Raw genomic sequence first — 21,060 nt, forward strand, 5'->3', positions numbered from 1 at the left:
ATTTGGATGGAGAGTTGTCTCATTGGCACTCACACCACATCTTCCTATATCTATAGGCTTATAATTTTGTACTTCAGACAGACATTTCGTATACAAAAGACTCACCGGAGGCGCTTAAATCAGACGCAGTTTATACTAGATACATAACATTCACAGAAGCTGTAATTGACATGGACTATGTCATATTACTTATTTTTTCAGGATTGTAAATAAAGTTTGTTGACCTGCAGTTGTTAATTTCTGTGTAATTAGGTCTCTTGTGGACAGTTTTCTCATTGGCAATCATACCACATCATTCTTCTTTTTATACTTTTAAAATGCGTCAATAGAAAATACATATAGGAAAATCTTCCAGATTAAGTCTTCAAAATGTGGAATGTTTTCGGCAATATTGTTGCAAACTGTACTTTTAAGCTCTGATGATTAGAAAAAAAATGTCTTATGGAATGCATTATTCTATACCAAAAAAGATATTTGTATGCAGTTTTATTTATACACTTTTATGTCTTAGGTGACTTGGATAACAGTTGGAAGGCCAACAACAGATAATAGACAAAAAGATAAACAACAAAGCACTTTACACTACACAAAAAAAACTAAAGATTGAAAAAGACAAATACTCCTTTAAATGAGCACAAAAAAGACTTGTTATGTTTAAGACAGGGAAACCTTTTAAGTTAGAAATAATGCCTAAATGCCCTTGATACTAATAATTTGTTAGTCGAAAAAGTAAATTGATTAAAAGATAAAATATTATATAAAAAAAATCTTCAACAATAGTCAAGGGTTTAAGAAATATAACAACCATTCCATCACAGAAAGTATAGTAAAGGTTAGCGGAGAATATATTTGAAAAAAGCTTACGACGACAGACACCAAATGATAGTTATTTCTCACTTGGTCCTTTTTGGTGAGCTTTGTCGTGATAGTAAACGATAGTATCACAAATTATATGTTGTCTTCATTGTTCGTTTCAGTTCTTCGGTTTTGCCGTAGATGCCTTATTTGTATCGTCTGGTTTAGTGGTGATGCAGCCTTTTTCTGTTGACTGCTGTTTTATGGGAGCAGACTTCGATCCATTTAAACTGTGTTTCATTTCCTGGTCATTTTTTGTTTCATGCGTTTGGCTCGTAGTACTATCTTTCCCCTGTACAGATCCTTTGGATAGAATAGGACCATTCTTCTTCAAGGTCAGAGCTGGCCATATTACAAAGTCGATGACCGGCCCGTTTTTGGTGTAAAAAGCAAACAAGTTCTTATCCATCGGTTTTCCTTCAAATTGATCATGAACTAGGACCATTGGTGGTTCTTTAATCACCATGCTCCAACATAATTCGGTACAACGCTTCACAAATATGATAACTTGACCTTTTGATCCAAGTTTTGGGTCATTCCCAAACTGGCGAACAGCTTCCTGAAAATGAAATAAATCATATTATAATGAAAGTAAAGAATAGCAAGGCTCATGTATGATTAATTTTTTGTTGAAGGTTTGCTGATTTCACTATATTGATGATTTTGCAATCACATATACATGTATACATGGTGTATAAACTAGCATCAATGAGACCTTGTAACAACTGCATGAGGAGGTAAACTAATTGTTTAAAATTTGTTTGGATAGCCTGCTATGAATTTTTCAATTTTGAAGTTCCTTTTATTTACGACATAACAAATTTAAGAAGCCGCTGAATCGAATATTTCAAAAGTTGGCGACAGTGTTAATTCTTAAAAATGCGAGCTGGGTACCTTGTTTTCTATAAAGATACATAAATAAAAAGAACCTTTTAGAGGCAAGTGCCTGTGAGAAGAATAGAAGTGCTTACATTCCACTCCTTCAAAGAACGAGCTACACTAATAAAGGTACATAATTGTATAAGACAAAGAAAGCAGATAAAAACGTAAATCATCATTATTAATTCAGTTATTCAAACGAAACATTCTATCTCTGTATTTCTATACCTGTTTGACATATTCCAGTAACTTTTTATCATATTTCCTTCTCTCAATTACTATCTGAAGCAATTCTTCCATACATTTTTGGATTGCAAGTACTTTGTTAAAATCTGTTCCCTGCAATGGCAACACTTCAACATTTAAAAACTAAACGACTAATCAATATGTACTTTACTCAACAAAAATGAAGCTGCATCAAAGAAAACTTCAAATACATCAAATTTATCTATTTTGAACATACTTGTTTATCAAAAAAAGAACAATGGATAAGACAATAGTATTTATATCTTACGAGGTCCTCTCAAATACTTAATAATACATACTTTAGACAATTAATTGCATAATACACTTGACATTAAAATGTACGATAGTTGAAAAGAAAAACAAAGGACACACCGATAGACGTATATAAAATGATTTCAAGACCCAAGATTTTTCGAGCGTTAGGAATATGTAAAATTTTCACTGAATTTATTTCACAAATTTCGATCTCTACTTAAATTCAAGTATCAATCAATGTTTTTTACTATGTCGTTTGTATTTGAGATTGAATTACCAAAGCTTCGGTGTTGGCATGATATTTACATCAGCGGTTACCTTTGTGGTAAACGAGATGAGATCTTACTTTCACGAATAAAGTTGTGGATGAACAGCTGTAGTTCAGACCATAGACAAAACCAGCATGTCACAAGATATTTATGAAGTTGGAAAGGATGGTTGAAAATATTTCAGATGAATAAGTACTTGATTTGAATGTTTGTGGTATATCAGCTTATTAAATAAAATGCTCCCGCGGGGCGCAGCTTGATACAACCACAGAGATCGAACACTCAGTGGCGGATCCAGGGGGGGGTTCCGGGGGTGCGCACCCCCCTTTATTTTTGCCGATCAATGCATTTGTATCGGGACATATGTTTTGCACCCCCCCTGCACCCCCCCTTTGCCCTGGGTTAGCACCCCCCCTTTCGAAAATTCCTGCATCCGCCCCTGACACTGAACAGTTGGGGCAAGTATGGACACAACATTCAAGCTTGATACAGCTCTGAATTTGGATTGTGCTTAAATAGTTGACACAGCAAAGGTTTCTGACACAGAATGTGGTATAAGAGCTTAAATTTTTTAAATTGGACATTTACCTTTTATGGTCCAATATCAAAATCTAAATACATGGTCAGATTCAGCATATCAAAGCACCCTAGGAATTAAATTTTTGATGAAATCAAATAAAGTTCAATTTTGGACCCTTTAGACCTCAATGTCGACCAATTTGATAATGGGGCCCAAATATTAAAAATCTAAATACACGGTTAGATTCAGCATATCAAAGAACCCCATGTATTCAATATTTGTTGAAATCAAACAAAGTTTAATTTTGGACCCCGATTTGGACCAACTTGAAAACTGGGCCCATAATCAAAAATCTAAGTACATGTTCAGATTCAGCATTTGAAAGAACCCAAGAATTCAATATTTGTTAAAATCATACTCAGTTTAATATTGGACCCTTTGGACCTTAATGTAGACAAATTTGAAAACAGGACTAAAAATTAAGAATCTTAATATATATACACGGTTAGATTCGGCATATCAAAAAACCCAAAAATTCAATTTTTGATGAAATCAAACAAAGTTTAATTTTGGACCCTTTATGCCCCTTATTCCTAAACTGTTGGAACCGAAACCCCAAAAATCAATCTCAACCTTCCTTTAGTGGTTATAACCCTTGTGTTATTATCTGGAAATCATCTGTCTTCGGACGACGCTGACGACGACGATGTGATTGATACCAATATACGACCACAAAAAAAAAATATTTTGCGGTCATATAAAATTACAAAATAATATGTTACGCCAAAAACGAATCTATGCAAGGAATACGGAAAATACGTAAAACCGGTTTCGATAGTTGTTTTCCATTCGTTTGATGTGTTTGAGCTTTTGATGTTGCCTTTAGTTCAGATACTTTTTTGTATAGAATTTCCCAAAAGATCCGTATTTTTGTTATTTACTTTTTTAACATGATCATAGATTTTACGAGTTGCGTTAAAGTTAAACAGGAAAGGATTTACTGTAAAAAGAAGTTGGATTGGAATATAATTGTTTTACAGATTGATGTTAAGAGACATTCATAAGGGGTAAAAGGTGCATGATACGATGCCGTTAATGTACCTTGGATGTCACCAGGATCGAGGAAAAACATGTTTATTGAAGAGGTATTGTTGTTAATCTTTGAAACTTTGAGGGTTATGGCATAACATCACTGTATAGGTATAATGTTGTATTGAATTTAGCTTGAGAAACAATAGAAGATATAATGTAAACCGGTTTTGAAATTATCAAAGATTATAAATTTCAGGTATTAGTTGCGGAAAAGGACAGTTGATACATGCATGCAATATAAATCTTAAGTTTTATAAATTTCTTCGTCCTTTGTATCTAGCCAATAGTTGTTTCATTGGCAATCGCATCTCATAGAGTGGGTGGCGCATATTCGCATGGAGACATTTTCGCCGTTTTGCTATTTTTTTCTTTAAATTTGTTTGCCTTTACCCAGGACTTGCATTACTAGATGGTAAAGACTGTTTGTAACGTTCGAACGGTTGATATTCCCCCTAACCCCGTTTCCAAGGTCATTCGCACATATAAAGAAATATGCAGGTGTTTTCACACTATTTTTAGCTATTATGTAAGATTTATATGGCAATCATGTGAAGTCTAAAAGTAACATTTGTGAGAAAAATCGTATAGGAATGATCTCTCAAGCTTAATCATTTAATTACAAACTTTCGTTTTCATAATATACTAGGATAATGAGGATGGTCATATTATACATTACGGCGAAAATGTGTCCCCCATGGTACACGAACAACTTGATTTCCTCTTGAGTTTACATTCATTTTTAGAACAATTAACCCTGATGTTTTGAAGATAATTCCATTATCAAACATTTTCTTTTAATATAGTAAAATTTCTGAAACCTACAAAAAAGTTCCAATATTCGAATGTTGGTCGGTTGTAAGTGGGAATGAACGAATTATGCGGCGAATATGGGTACCTCACTCTATATTATTTTTTTTTCAAATATATTTTAATGTATACTCACGGCTGGTTGGTTCTGATTTGCTCCCACAGTTGAAACCGCCTGCAAAACAAGACGTATTATGATCAGACTTGGGGTCAATTACATTGGAATGTAATTAATTAAATTACACATTACATTGCAAAAATGGTCAATTACACTAATTACACATTACACAGTTTTTGAAATGTAATTAATTAAATTACAATTACTTTACTAAAGTAATTAATTAAATTACACATTACATTTCATCATGATATTTTTTAACAATAATTTACATGTTTATATAATGCATGTGTAAAATTTTCATGTAAGCAGAGTTTAAGCGTTGCATGATAATAATTTAATATAGTTATTTTAATGTTTTGTCAATTAGTCTGAATCTCTCTAGTCTGAAAACAGCAATTGTACATAGTCTTTCGACAGAGCTAATGTAGTACAAGATATTGTTTGATCAGGACATGGAAGTTTTTTGATTAGAAGATCATTATATTGATAGGAGAGGGAATTTGTTCCTATTAACTTCATCAAGGGGTATTTTGACATCTCAGAAATAAACTCATTTGAATTAAACATAATATAAATAAGGAAATTATAAATGAATTTAAAATATTTTTTTATTTTACTTTAAAAATATAAAAAAGTGCTTGTCACAATATTGAAAATAATTTTTAGTACAAACAATGTACATAAAAATGATGTATATAATGTCTCAATATTAGCAATATTTTGCTAATTAGATAAAATATCTGTAATAGTGGCATTGTCCCTGGACATTTTAATCTGATTAATTGCTGTTTGTTATTATAGCTGTTAATTTTTAATTCTATAATCCTTTTGTGTATACTAATTTGACAAAATGATTGTATGCAGTGATTTTAAATTCTAAATGAACTGCCTCAGAAAGATGTTTTACAGTGACACATTTCATTGTTTGTGTTTTAACAAGGTGTTTATTACTTATCAATCTATTTAGTTAAAGATCTTTCTTAAAAACTGAACAACCCTAATATATATGATAATCACATTTTAAAATTATAAGACTATTAAAAAAAAATCTGTAGGTCAAATAAAATATATAAAAACTTCAGAAAAAATTACAGACTTCATATATTAAAAAAACATTGATATTAATATTTGAAAAAATATATATACTTTTACAATTTATATTATAAACCACAAATCCTTAACTGTAACACCATAAAAGTACATGTAATTGAAATGTAATTCAAAAGTAATTGAGCATTACATGCTTTTTTCAATGTAATTAATTAAATTACCATTACATGTAATTAAAAAAACGTTCAATTACACATTACATTCAATTACATGGAAAATTGTAATGCATTACACTTAATTACCATTACATTTTTAATTACCCCATCTCTGATTATGATTACAAATCTTAAATATAACATACATTCGTTGCTTTGGCCAGTGCAGTGATTTCAGATCGACAAATATTTAGAACTTTGTATTTCGAGGATTGCACCGCCAAAAGAACTATTTCGAAGACCACGTTTGTTTATAATTTATTTCTGAATGAAATTGAAGAACCGTAAAAATATACCCACTACTCAGTACAGAAAGCTAACTAATACAGACGTTGAAATTTAAGTTGGATTCCGACACTCAAGAAAAAACCCATATACAACGAACACTTTTTATGATGTCCAAACCCTGTTTGATGAATAACATCAATCGCGTACATTTGAATAAAGATAGGATAGATTTACCAAGCTATAAAATACAAATGTGGCATTAGCGTAAGCAGCGAACGACCAATATTTACCGGTACACTATTTAGGCGCCTGAAAATAACCCTACCGAAGCATACCATATAACTGGTTACTGACATGCTGGTTACTGATATCCAAACTATACATACAATGTTTGTCCCTATAATATTTTATTAACTGTGCATTTACATTCAGGTATCACAGATAAAATTTATTAGTTCATAGTGTGTTAATTTACGTTTTTTGATTGAATTAAGCCTTCCAATTAATATTTTATCGTGTGGTTTTCGGCAGCAGTCCTTTTGCGCCAATTACTGTTTTTCAGGGCTATCATTTGCGCCAAATTTTGTTTTCCAAATGTATCAATTGGGCCAATATTCGGAACTCATTTGCGCCAATTTACCTGTACACATATTTATCATAAATATTATTAATAAATATATATTTATTCTTATTTTTGGCTAAAAAAGTATCATATGTTCGGAGGTATTTAGCCATGAAGATGAGCATCTGGAGAGAAATGACTAAACATGCATTAGACGGTCAATATACAGAGAGAGCATAAAACTTATTGCTTTGTGAATGCCAATAAAGAAGAAAAGCTTTCAATGAATTGTTGCATGTTAATGTCTAAATTAATTAAAATGTATGAAAGCTTTTGCTGATTATGTTTTAGCCACATATGTTGATGACACAGTGTTTTAATTGTTCCCATCATGCGTATGAACTTTAAAGTGAAGTTACAAGCTACTACACACATTAAATTTGAGAGTACCCATGCAGTAGCAGTAATTAAGAAGAAGATATATTTCAGAAAAGGAAACATTTGCCGTGTAAAATGCTGGTTCCAAGTCCGAATAAAGGAGTAGGGAAGTTATTTTTCTTCTAATTGGCGAAATCGTATGTTTAATTTTTTGGCGCAAATGAATGATACCATGTAATTTTAAAACATGTGGCACAAACGTAGCATTGAAGAAAAAATGTTGTGGCGCAAAAGGACGCATTTTTGGCGCAAACGGATCTCCCCCTGGTTTTCTATGTTTTGATTCAGAAAAAGGGAGGTTTGGTACCATTAAAACGTTTAATCCCGCTGCAAATGATGTTTGCACCTGTCCGAAGTCAGGAATCTGATGTCCAGTAGTTATCGTTTGTTTATGTAATTTATACGTGTTTCTCGTTTCTCGTTTTTTATATAGATTAGACCGTTGGTTTTACCGTTTAAATGGTTTTACACTTGTAATTTTTGGGCCCTTTATAGCTTTTTATTCGGTGTGAGCCAAGGCTCAGTGTTGAAGGCCGTACATAGACCTATAATGGTTTACTTTTATAAATTGTTATTTGGATGGAGAGTTGTCTCATTGACACTCACACCACACCTTCCTATATCTAATTAGAGAGAACATAAATCTAGAACACCTTATCCGAGCAGAGGAGACATAAGTAAGACCTATCATATCAAATCGAATCCATATTGTTAATAGTATATTGCACTTGTATGCCACGAATTTAAAAGAGTATGTTAAATTCGTATTTTCCTAACCATTTTGTAAAGTGTTAGATATTTACTCACCTTGACACCAAGACTCGCTTTATTATTAACTTTGTGAAACTGTGTCTGTAATAAAGTGAATATCTTATTATAACAATGAAGTTTTATTCAAGATAGATATCAGTAATCATTGTCCTTTTGTGCACTTTAATAGGCACATTTTCAATGAATCTTTATATAAAAATTATAGGATACATCTTTTTGTTTTCAAATTTGTTTAGATGGTTATAATTTTGGTTTGGTATCTATTCAAGTTTATCCAAGATAGTATTTACAGGACTTTGATGCGATTTAGTAGTAAATATTCATCAACAAATTCCTCATAGTCCCACAGCCAGGTAAAGGCTTCTTCAAAAAGCACATAAATTTAATCTTTGATGAGTCTGTAACTTTAAATGTCAATATAGAGGAGGGTCAATTTCGAGAGGCCTTTTACTCAATTACACAATATGAAAGCTTCATGTGTATACTTAGGTGTTCTATCATGACTTATTGCTAACCACAAGACAACTCTGTTATTTCAAAATTACAATTTTAATAGCATTTAAAAGAGCAATTTCTTACAAAGACGTATAGGAAGAATCAATTTTCTATTGTAACTTATAATAAGAGTACAATACCAAAGTGATGTTTACAATTCAAAAGTCAAACACAAACTAGGAATGTCACAGACTGCTATTCAGGTAAAAATAAGTATTTTTTGGCTAAAAATATTCTGTGATGCATAATTTTACAAAAGCTAACAAATCGTGACTAAATGTACAGCACTGAAAAAGCAGTATAGAAATATGTAAAGTTATGGAATATTTGAATTGTAGGCCAAACACTTTACTACATGCAATACCAGTAATTTTATCAACGATCTGATTATAACCTTGTGAATGAAAATAAACTGATAGAGGCAAAATCTGTTGTTCATGTATATATATATATATATATATATATATATGCACACTTGAAAAATGTCCTTTTGTCATTATTACATAACGATCAATAAACTAGTGATTGCGTCCGTAAAATAAAAATAAAATGGATAAGTTTACCACTCTGTTGATGTACTATATTTTTTTGTGAATAAGCAACCCTCTATCAAGAAAATCATGATAGGTAATACAAACCCTGGAATATTGGTTCAACTGGGTGATAAATATTCTATATGCATGCATATAGAGGAAAATATTCCCTTATTTTTTGTCTTTCTTATCACTAAAACATATAGTATAATTAAAACATTACTGTTTGAGCTGATGACACTAGTTGATCAGGCTGGTGGTGTAGACAGCAAGCGATGTCCCAAGCATGGGTTTTGATGTCAGTTATTTGTTTGTGTTCTATCTGTTTACATATACTGTAGCAGGTCTATTTAACAAAAAAAGAATTAAAGCATATACTAGTTAAGAATATTGACGAAGGGCTGCACCGTTCATATTCTTCATAAGTATCGCCAACGTGTACATTTAAATATAGAAGTTGTTTAAAAAAAATCATATTTAGAATTTCCTCGATGTTTTAAGCTGCTTATCAAGTTCATAACATTGACGCTTTCTATTGTTCCGAAACATTCGTGGACAGTGCAAGAGGATGCAACACCGTTTTTGAAAAGGGTACAGCAATTATAATTTATGTTAAATAAGACCAATCAACAAACTTTTCCTTCGAGAAAAAAAATAGAGTTTTGTTTCATTGTATTTGTAGACGAAGAAAATTGCATAAACAACTGTCATTTTAACATCTTACACAACATAATCACCAAGTTGATTGTTGATCTAACTTATCTATAGAAGATTTATTATGTATTTTTTTTTTTTTTTCATTTCTGAGGTCGTTTAGACATTGACACAGCGGTTACAGACAGACGGGCGGTCGGCGATCTTTGCATTGTAGGCTAATATAATAATCATTATACGACATGGACGTAGACAACCGTTATGGACAAAACAAAAGTAAAGCTTCAATGCATGCAAGAAGCAACAACAACCAAAAATCAATTATGAGTGATTGTCATTTATGAGTAACAGGTAAAAGACAATTCATAATCTTGATAGTTTTTGACAGAATTTCAACTCTATCATAGCCTAATTTCTACCTTGGCGATCTTGCAAAGTTCTTTCTCAACTTTGAAATCTTCGTTCTTTAATGTCTTTTTCATTGTCATTTCACTATATGCTTCAGACCATTCATCAGTATACAAACTTGACCATTTCTCTGCCAGACTGGTTGGCCTATTTGCGTCACTTAGGTCTGCTATTTCGGTATTTCCTTTTGTGAGTTGTATACCAGCAATTTTGCTCAACCTTTAATTGGAATGACATTTTAAAATCTAACAATAATTGAACAAGAATATCTGTCAAATTTCTAAAGATGTAGTCATAGGAGTGAAACAAACGAATAAGAATGGAAAATATAGGGTGATTTAAAGTCGGTTCAAGAATGGAGATATAAGACAAGAATAATAGGAAAGCAGTCAAAGACATGAAAGATATATAAACATTGCAAAAAACTAAAATGATAGAAGCTGGCTTATATAATTGCATTCTTAATGCTTCTTGCAAATAAATTCTTTTTTTAAATAATTAAACTGCATGCATTATGTTAAAGTAAAATTCAAAAGTGGAAAATTAAAATAGGATTTCAATATGGTACATGTAGTACCATAGTTCAAACGTCAAGCGAGTCCGTTTTATGCAGAATTATACCAACACCATGTCCTTTTATGAAAACAATTACCCTCTAAAACATATATTTTCAATGTTTACATTTTCAAATTGAAAAGGTTCATGGGTAATTATGCAATCCACAAGATTGGTATAATGTCTAGTGTATCACGGTATTCATTCATATTCGTACAGCTCTAAGAAAAGTATATTTTGGCAAACGGCGGGTATCCCGATCCGAAACCGCGAAGGGATCCGAATCACGAGGAGCAGTTAATGAAAAATGTGTACCGGTTGGGAAGTAAATCTGGATTCGATTCCAATTGTAGAATTATGCGCTTACTGTTTCAAAAGTTACATCAATTTCTCATCGGGATTCGGATCCCTCCACGGATTTCGGATCGGAATGCCCGATGTGTTGGTTTGCACAATATAAGAATAACCAGATGCTCCGCAGGGCGCAGCTTTGTACGACCGCAGAGTTCGAACCCTGAATATTGGGGCAAGTATGGACACAACATTCAAGCTTGATACAGCTCTGAATTTGGGTTGTGATTAAATAGTTGACACAACACAGGTTTCTGACACATAATGAATGTGGTCTTAGAACTTAAACTTAAAAACTTTAAATTTTAAATTGGACAACCTATTATTGTCCAATATCCAAAATCTAAATACATGGTTAGATTCAGCATATCAAAGAACCACAAGAATTATATTTTTGATGAAATCAAATAAAGTTCAATTTTGGACCCTTTAGACCTCAATGTGGACCAATCTGATAACCGGGCCCAAACATCAAAAATCTAAATACATGGTTAGATTAAGCATATATCAAAGAACCCCATACATACAATTATTGTTAAAATCAAACAAAGTTTAATTTTGGACCACGATTTGGACCAACTTGAAAACTGGGCCCATAATCAAAAATCTAAGTACATGTTTAGATTCAGCATATAAAAAACCCCCAAGAATTAAATTTTTGTTGAAATAAAACAACGTTTAATTTTGGACCCCAATGTGGACCAACTTGAAAACTGGGCCAATAATCAAAAATTTAAGTACATGTTTAGATTCAGCATATCAAAGAACCCCAAGAATTCAATTTTTGTTAAAATCAAACTTAGTTTAATTTTGGACCCTTTGGACCTTAATGTAGACCAATTTGAAAATGGGACCTAAAATTAAGAATCTACATACACAGTTAGCTTAGGCATATCAAAGAACCCCAATTATTCAATTTTTGATGAATTCAAACAAAGTTTAATTTTGGAGAGTACTCGCAGATACTGAAATCTAGTTCAAAGCCAATATCAATAACAACTAATATAGAATTATGCATCAAAGACTAAAACATCAATCAGTTTACATCAAACATTCAAAGAATTGAGTATAAATATGTCACAAACAGGCAGAGAAAAAATTACCTTGTGCGATGCTTAAAAAAAGGTATCGACAGGAAGACAGTTTTTGTTTTGTTTTTTTAACTGTTTATTATGACTTTACACTAAATCCCTTTAGAGGTAACCGATCAAAATTTGTAAGGCAATGATACGTTTTATTAGTTTAATTCGAGCTTTGAACCAGTTTTTAGTAAGCTTAATATATCGGTAGTATGTGTCTCTTAGTTTTTAACATCTGTCCAGTGTTGTGTGTTTTTTTTTATTACTAACTAACGATTCCAGCTTGTTTCCATTCTTTCTATGTTGTGTTGCAATGGTGTCAAGCATGGGCATCATATCATTAGTTGTGTCTATTACTGTAAATGTATTCATTTCTTGTCTAGAAGTGGTTACATGTCTTTCAAAAATCTTCAGTTCTAGTTTTGTTGACTTGCTACGTCACTTGTCCTGGTTTTGTTAGTTAACAGGACAGTGCATATATAAATAAACACGAATTTTGTGCAACCAGCATTTAATGTTCCCAGACTAGATTTAGGATATTAATTTGCTACTAATATTTCTTCACATATTAGTATATTTTTTTATATAAATTATGAATACAATTCCAGATCACCATACAATGACAAAAAACGTCTTTTATTATTTTTTGTAGTCGGACAACAAAATCATTTGTAAAACCGCAGCTCGATTCTTCCCTTTTTTTTTCTTTACAATTATTGATATTTATTTTTAAAGCATATCTAAGGCAAACGCAATCGCACATAAATTATCTCCTAAAATTATCAAAATCAACTTACCTTGATAGAGCACTCTCTTTTTCACTCGAAAGAATTACATTTTCGCTCCTTAATCTTTGATTTTCATTGTAAACGACCTTATTCTCTGTTTGCAATTTTTCAATCCGTTTAGAAAGTTCATTCTTTTCTGTTTCAAGTGTTGCCTGTTGCCTAAAGCAGTCTTCAACCATTTTTGTAGTATCAATAACTCCGGAATTTGAGAGACCTTTGTGTGTTTTTGGTTGCGCACATGTCTGTAGACTGTGAATTCCTTTACGCAATCTGTCATTTTGGACCTTAGATTCTTGATCTGATTTCTCAAAACTTTCAATGATGTTTTTCAGTTTAAAATTTTCTTCTTTAAGCCTTGTTTCGTTTTCAGTTGACAGTTTATTAGAATTAACTAAATGCCTTTTTTCCTGTGCAGCTTTTTCTTGCCTCTCTAAAATACGGTTAATCAATTTCTTAGTATCTTCGTCTGCATTCTTATATTTTTCTTGAGCATCGCTTGTGCTTAAAATGTCACCCATGTTCATCTGTCTACAAAAAATGAAAAGTATACGACATTGTTAAGTATACTAGCAATGCGGTAAAACAATTTATGTACCCCTTGGTACTATCTTAGTTTTAGTTATTGAACAAGGAAATCTGTATTTTTCATTTAAATTCGACGGCTCGAGTGACCTAGGTTGGCCCCCTCCGTAAAATACCCAGTATGCCTTCGGAATATAAAAATATTGTCAAGAATTTCAATAACGGCCGGGAAACAGACTACAGGTGAACATACTTGACACAATCTACGTAGGAGTTCGGGTTAAAGGGTAATTTCGACCGTGCAGATTTGAAAAAAGGCTTCATACCAATTTGATTGGCGGTTAACCTCCTGAAAGTCCACTTGAAGGACACAGAAAGGATCAAAAGGACTTTTTTTTTTAAATATTATTAAAGCGTTACATTATTTGGAAAATTACGTTTTAACGGCCGATCTTTGGTTATTTTTGTTAAATTCATTCACAAATTTTACATAAAGTTTATTTTTGAATATACATATTTTTGATATTAGTCAAGTTCAACAAAGGAGAATATCTTACAAAAAGAAGATTGTGTATGATTTCCAATGACATAGAAGTTATCAACTGTAGATCACCGTAAGACTTTTAGCAATGAGCAAAACCCATATATAGTCAGCTATAAATTGCCTCGAAAGGACAAATGAAACTAACAATTCAAAGCCTGATTTTTGTACAAACCAATGAACAGAAAAAAATGATATATATATATATATATATATATATATATATATATATATATATATATATATATATATATATATATATATATATATATATATATATATATACAACAACAAACGACAACCAGTAAAATTACAGGTTCCCGACTTTGACACGAACACATGAATGCGGCTTTTAAACATAATGTTTGCTGGCGCAAGCCCTGTGTTTACCCCAATAAATTTACTAAATAATCAAGAGTCAAATTGTTTGCAAAATGTGTCAATCTTTTCATTTTTCTTAATTACTTTTAATCAATTTTAGTGCTTTCAATCTGTCTAATTCGCTTACAGTTTTCGTGATACATGTACTACCAAAAAACACTGAAAGTTAATAAAAATCACCATTCATGTGTAGTAACCCTGATATGAAACAAATGTCGATTTCAGTAATATCAGAGACATATATACGTATATATGTCTCTGGTAATATCAACAAATTTGTAGATTTTATCATGCAGATACTTTTTTGATGGATATAGATAGATAGATAGATAATTTTATTAACCAATCATGGTGCCCAAAATTTGAGCTATACAATCAAATGAATTACAAAATAAAGCACAGAAAATGATTAGAATGATTAAAGTACATTTAAACAAAAAAACACATGAATACACATTTACACTAATTAACCTGATATAAACCAAGTTATTGACAAAACATAATTGTTATGGGTGCCACTGTGATATAGGTTTTGTCTAGCTATTATAGTGTTTGAAGATAGAACTAGACTAAGTATTCAATTTTCATATAAAGTAGTTACTTCTATAAGGCAGCAACCATTTGATTTTCTGGGGAGGGCTATGTTTTTTTTTTCTGTGCAAACTTTTTTTTTCGCCTTCGGCGAAGAACAATCTATTTTTTGAGCGACACACCGAAGACAATTTTTCTTTCAATTTTAGCATTACATATAGTGGCAGCTGAGGGTGAAACAAACAATTTTTTTTACTCAGGGTCCAAAACAAATTATTTTTTTCACCAAAACCTGGAAACAAACTTTTTTTTCCAAAAAAAAAACCATAGCCCCCCCCCCCCCCCCAGAAAATCAAATGGATGCTGCCTAAGGAGCATATGATTACCCGGAAATAGGAAAATTCTGGACATATATTTTGCCATGTCAGATCTATTTATCAATTTTCTATTTTCAAGATTAATCAATTAATGCATGTTTACTCATCTGTAGGTTAAGCCATGGCGCCCGTTTTCGGTTGATCGGGAAGTATAAAAACACACACACTACATAAGGGTTCCTTCAATACGTTATTCATTAACGTTTTTGACAATTTTTCTTTATTCTTTAAATTTTCTCTCCATTATTCTCTATTCTTTATATTTTAGCACATCACATTACTATCTAATAATTCCCATTTCCCCCCATTAACCCTTTTTCCGTATTCGGTTAACCCAATCCAATCTCAATATATACATAATAAATTACTGGTCTCACAGTCCAAGTCACTTAGTGTGATTTAATTCAGTGAAGTTGTTCCAGAGATTTTTGAAAAAGTTGACCACGATGACGATGACGGATAACTACCATGGACATTAAGTAATGCTCATATGGCACAAAGGTCCATCTTAGGAAAACATAGTGAAAAGATCCATTCGTTATGTAGGACCTCATTTGTATTGAATTTTTGGCAACTGACTAGCTAGTCCAAACTGTTGAAAAAAAGCAATCTCAATTGTGTCTGCTTACCAAAAATGTCTTTTTATCTTTAATGCCTTAGATGCATTAAATCTTTTTTAATGACTCTTAACTAAAACATCTTGCATATGTTGTAAGAGGTTCTTAATTGTTTACCAACAATTCAAGTTTTTTTTTTTTTTTTAAATCGATCTTTCATTAGCAGCTACACATAAAAAGATTAACACACATTCCACGTTTCCATTCTCAATTTTATTTTTAGATACCATGTATTATATCTTTACCAAGTATTTGTTTTCATTTTTGTTTAAGGAAAATATATTCAAATAATAGCAATAAAAATTCACCCCATTTTAAATATCTATAGATATCAAATGTGTACCGATAATAATTAATTTATTCGTATATGAATACAGGAAAACGAAAGTAAGATAACAAACAAGTGTAGACGCCCCTTATGATAACGACATATGAAAATAACGATACAACGAAACAAGTGCATTGAATATCTCTCTAAAAAATTGCATTGTTCAAAAAAGGAAAATAAAAACGAGGAAACTTATTAGCAAAACCCATGCAGTAATCCAGTTTGGATTAACATGAATCAGGACGCTTATCAACATTTCGGAATATGTGTAGAAAATTGAAATTAGATTAAAGACTATTTAAATTGTGTGAAAGTTAGTAAACAGAATGTGCACAAATTTGACGAATTTATAAACATGCAGAATTATACAATACACCAAACATAAAAACTTACTGGCGACATAAGCAGGAAGTAATAACCACATGATGTCATACTACTTTAAATAGCTACATCAAGTTATCACATGACTGATACAAGTGTTTTTGTAAACAGTATATATATATGTGTAGTTGGTCTATACATAACAAAACATAACATATAAATATATTTGAGTGTGTATGATGAATTTGGTTACCGTCACAAATACAGTTCCAATACTGTATCAAAGTGGATGTAAAAAGAACAACGCAATTTTAACACATTATTTAGAAAAGAGGGACGAAAGATACCAAAGGGCCAGTCAAACTCATAAATCGAAAATAAACTGACAACGCCTGGCTAAAAATGAAAGAAGACAAACAGACAAACAATAGAACACATGACACAACATAGAAAACTAAAGAATAAGCAACACGAACCCCACCAAAAACTAGGGGTGATCTCAGGTGCGCAATTTTAACACATTATTTAGAAAAGAGGGACGAAAGATACCAAAGGGCCAGTCAAACTCATAAATCGAAAATAAACTGACAACGCCTGGCTAAAAATGAAAGAAGACAAACAGACAAACAATAGAACACATGACACAACATAGAAAACTAAAGAATAAGCAACACGAACCCCACCAAAAACTAGGGGTGATCTCAGGTGCTCCGGAAGGGTAAGCAGATCCCGCTTCACATGTAGCACCCGTCGTGTTGCTTAGAAGGTGAACATTAAAAAAAATTGATAAAAATATACACAATATTTTGCTAGACAAAAGAACAATGGACAAATTGAACTTTGGCAAATTAACTATCCATATGTTCCTTGTTTCTCCAGTACCATTTACAATGGAGTATTAAGAAGAGGTTCACGGTCACTTATCTCATGTATCTATAACCAGAACATGGGAACCCTATTATTTATAAATTTGGAGATGAAATCCGAGAGAAGTGCCTGTGTCGCGGCAATTATGTTCGAATCCAAATTTCTTTAAAAGGTTGTACTAGCTCTCTCCGGATAATCATGGTTACTCAACTAATTAAAACTAACCACATCGTCCTAATAGTATGTAACAAAGAGAACTGAAAGTGGCGTTCAACACCAACAACCAATTAATCAATACATCGACAGTTTCTTCATACTCATTCTAACTGTCGTACCGAATTCAATCCGGATGTTTTCAAGCGACGTAGTACTTTTGAACAGCGGTATACTACTGTTGCTTTTATTTCACTATAATTGGATTTTTGTTTTTGCCCTATGTTTGTATGCCTCATATGAATCAAGTTGTTGACCCTTACTGTTGATAATGCAGTACTAGTATATACTCTAACGTACTTTTGCAAATAGTGTTTCAATCATGACTCTGCAAAACATAGAATGTATTTGGCGTTGAAAGGCGTTTGCGTTTCATCTTCTATACACCCCTTTGGCTCACACCGAGGTCATAAATGATACTTCCCAGATGATAAAAGCGTAGATTTAACCACCGTTATTATGTTTTTGTCTTTAGCAGGAACAATAAAATCTCAGAGATGTAACTTGATAAGATTTCTGCCATCAGTTAATACACAATACCGTTCGTTTTCCCTAGTAGTTTTTCATCAGTAAAAGCAAGAACCTCGTAAGCAAAACATAAATAGAAGATTTTTTGCGGGTATATTTACTAGTATATCTAGGATACAATCGATACGTCTACATGGTCTAATAGCATAACCTTAGGATTATTAATATATTCATTTTTGGACTTCGTCCGACAATAATTTGTATAAAACTCTTCGAAAAAGAGTAACGAAAGATACAAAAGGGCCATTCAAACTCAAAGTATACTAATAGTACACAAAACACAACATAGAAATCTAAAGACTGAGCAACACAAACCCCACCAAAAATAAGGGATAATTTCAGATGCCCCGGATGGTTAAACAGATTCTGCTTCACATGCGATACCCATATAGCTGTGTATGTACATACCCGGTATTCATTATATTTTGGTAGGTTACATTCGGGAAAAGAGGTAAGATTGAAGTTACAACATAAGGAACATATCAGCTATCACCTGGGAAAAGGATGCTCAAAAACGGTCAACCAACTCGTGGTTGCTTCCGTAAAAAGTTAAAAGAGATGATTTTTGTTTGGGATAGATGCGTTAAAAAAGTCATCAAATTATGAGTTATTTAGTGAGAGGAAACCATCTTTATGGTGGAAAGTAATATTAAAAGTTAATGCTAACGGCTATTCTTTCTTCCTAAGACATTCTTGTATGGATCAGCCTCATAGGAATTAAAAAACTTGTCGACAAGAAAAGAGACACAGTTGGTTCCCATGGGAATAAAGATTGTTTGTTTAAAAAAAAGGCCTCAAAGCGTAACTAATAGGTTCATAAGCAAGAAATCACGCATCTTGAAAATGTCAGTTACAGAGAATGTTTTTGTTTGAATCAGAGATAGTTTTAAAGAGGGAGATTCATCACTCAATAAGACAAGATAATAAATAACATATTTACTTATGTAACTGTTTCTAACATTCTAATAATTTCTTATTATACCTTTTTCGTTCATGGACAATTTCAACCAGCTCCATACATTTCTTTATATAATGCAGCCTTGCAACATCTTACAATGATAAGTAAACTTTTCACTAATTTGCAAATTTGCATTTATCCTTATCTTTTTATGCATTTGCAAATTTGCATTTATCCTTATCTTTTTATGCATTTGCAACTAATTTAGCAAATTCATTGTTTTACATGTAAGCCTGTTGTTATTTATATTGGATTTTCAACAAGTGGACACATAGGGCAGGTATACGTGAACGAAATAAAGGTAAATGATTAAACATTTCTTTTACTTTCAGGTACGTCTAAGTAAATTTCAACCACAGGTGTTATGTTTATTTGTAATATGATAAAGGACCACACTTTGTCAAAAAGAATCAAAACTGTAGATATAGAAAAAAACGAGCTGAATAACCAAATGAACAAATGGACAGGACAGAATTTTGAAACGCCGAGAACTTGGAGAATTTGGAACAGTTGAATGAAGGCTATATATAGAAATGCAAAAAACACTCTAGAATCACAAACCAAAACGACACGATCCAGTCGAAACACATTTGCAGATTTTAAGATATAACGTCAGGAAATAAAAAAAAAGCATATTTCTGAAGTTGAAGATAAAAAAAAAACAACAATAAAATTCAGTCACAGTAAAGTCATGATAAACAAGAATAATGACTGCAGTGTTTTTTTTTCTGTGATTATGTATCTGACGGTCTCCACTAGCCATCATCATTTGTGATCGACAAAGGAATCTGTGACTGTGTACTTGCACTACAAGAGACTGTTTTCTTAGCTTAACTTAGTACTGGAGATGTAAAATCACAGGAGATCAAATATCATGCCTAATTCTTGATAAAACCTGACAAAACGACAAGTAGGCAGAATCCAAAATCACAAAAAGATAGCCAGTAATCTGTTGTCATTAGAATTGTGCTTGTCGAAATAATAGAATACATCGAAGGCACTCGGTCTGGATATTATTGTGCCAATCATCAAGTTTGCCGATCTCTCCAAATTGTACAGTAAACGCCTTGAACAATTTGAATTTTCATAGACTGGAGGATCGTCGTCACAAGGCATATTATAGTTTGAAATTACCTGCCATACATCTGATTCTGATTTTTACATGGTAGATTCATTCTTCTGATTTTGAACGACTTTGTTGGTACAGCTCTGAAACAGGCAACATCCAAAAAAGTATGAAAATGAAGACATCATCATAACCATAGCAGTTAAAATAGTTTGAAGAGATATTTTTTATACTAAGAATAGCTTTACAGGGACATTCAATAACATATGTCATCATGAATCTGCTCCACATACATTAGTGTCCTTAGTTGTACCGTTGAATTGCATACAGCACTAACCATTTTGCAGCTATAACAGTGCAATAGTGCAATTTGTCATCGAAAGGATACAACTAGAAATTATCACTCCTCAGATAGAGAGACACGTGCACTTGTCTTGGTGTTCGTGGAACTGATTCATGTTGATATCGTTGATGGAGTGTCCCTGTCAGTCAGCCTATTCTCAGTATCAATTATATATTTTCGAAATTATTCTAGCCGCTTTGGCTATGATTAGGCCTCTATTTCGCCGACTATAAGATATGGCCTGTTTCAGAAAGTCCCCAATCTATTTATTAAAAATCAGGAGAACGATGCTACCT

At 32.2% G+C, this 21,060-nt stretch overlaps 1 protein-coding gene across 1 annotated transcript; it reads right to left on the minus strand.

The window, feature by feature from the left end:
- Positions 1 to 471: 471 nt before the first annotated feature.
- Positions 472 to 13,694, minus strand: LOC143041943 (uncharacterized). The gene is made up of 7 exons (XM_076214117.1): positions 13,181 to 13,694; positions 10,410 to 10,617; positions 9,560 to 9,682; positions 8,345 to 8,389; positions 5,060 to 5,098; positions 1,963 to 2,073; positions 472 to 1,414 (listed from the first exon to the last, which is right to left on the minus strand). Exons 1-7 carry the CDS (start codon positions 13,687 to 13,689, stop codon positions 974 to 976), a joined length of 1,476 nt encoding a protein of 491 aa, XP_076070232.1. The 5' UTR covers positions 13,690 to 13,694; the 3' UTR covers positions 472 to 973.
- Between the last annotated feature and the right edge of the window lie 7,366 nt (positions 13,695 to 21,060).

The sequence above is a fragment of the Mytilus galloprovincialis genome, chromosome 8 (assembly GCF_965363235.1).
Source record: "Mytilus galloprovincialis chromosome 8, xbMytGall1.hap1.1, whole genome shotgun sequence".
NCBI classification, from domain to species: Eukaryota; Metazoa; Mollusca; class Bivalvia; order Mytilida; family Mytilidae; genus Mytilus; species Mytilus galloprovincialis.

Coding starts and splice junctions, on each gene's coding strand:
- LOC143041943 (XM_076214117.1), bottom strand. CDS start 13,689: ATGGGTGACATTTTAAGCACAAGCGATGCTCAAGAAAAATATAAGAAT. Junction 10,618..13,180: donor AAAGAGAGTGCTCTATCAAG/GTAAGTTGATTT, acceptor TTCCAATTAAAG/GTTGAGCAAAATTGCTGGTA. Junction 2,074..5,059: donor CAAATCAGAACCAACCAGCC/GTGAGTATACAT, acceptor TTGCCATTGCAG/GGAACAGATTTTAACAAAGT.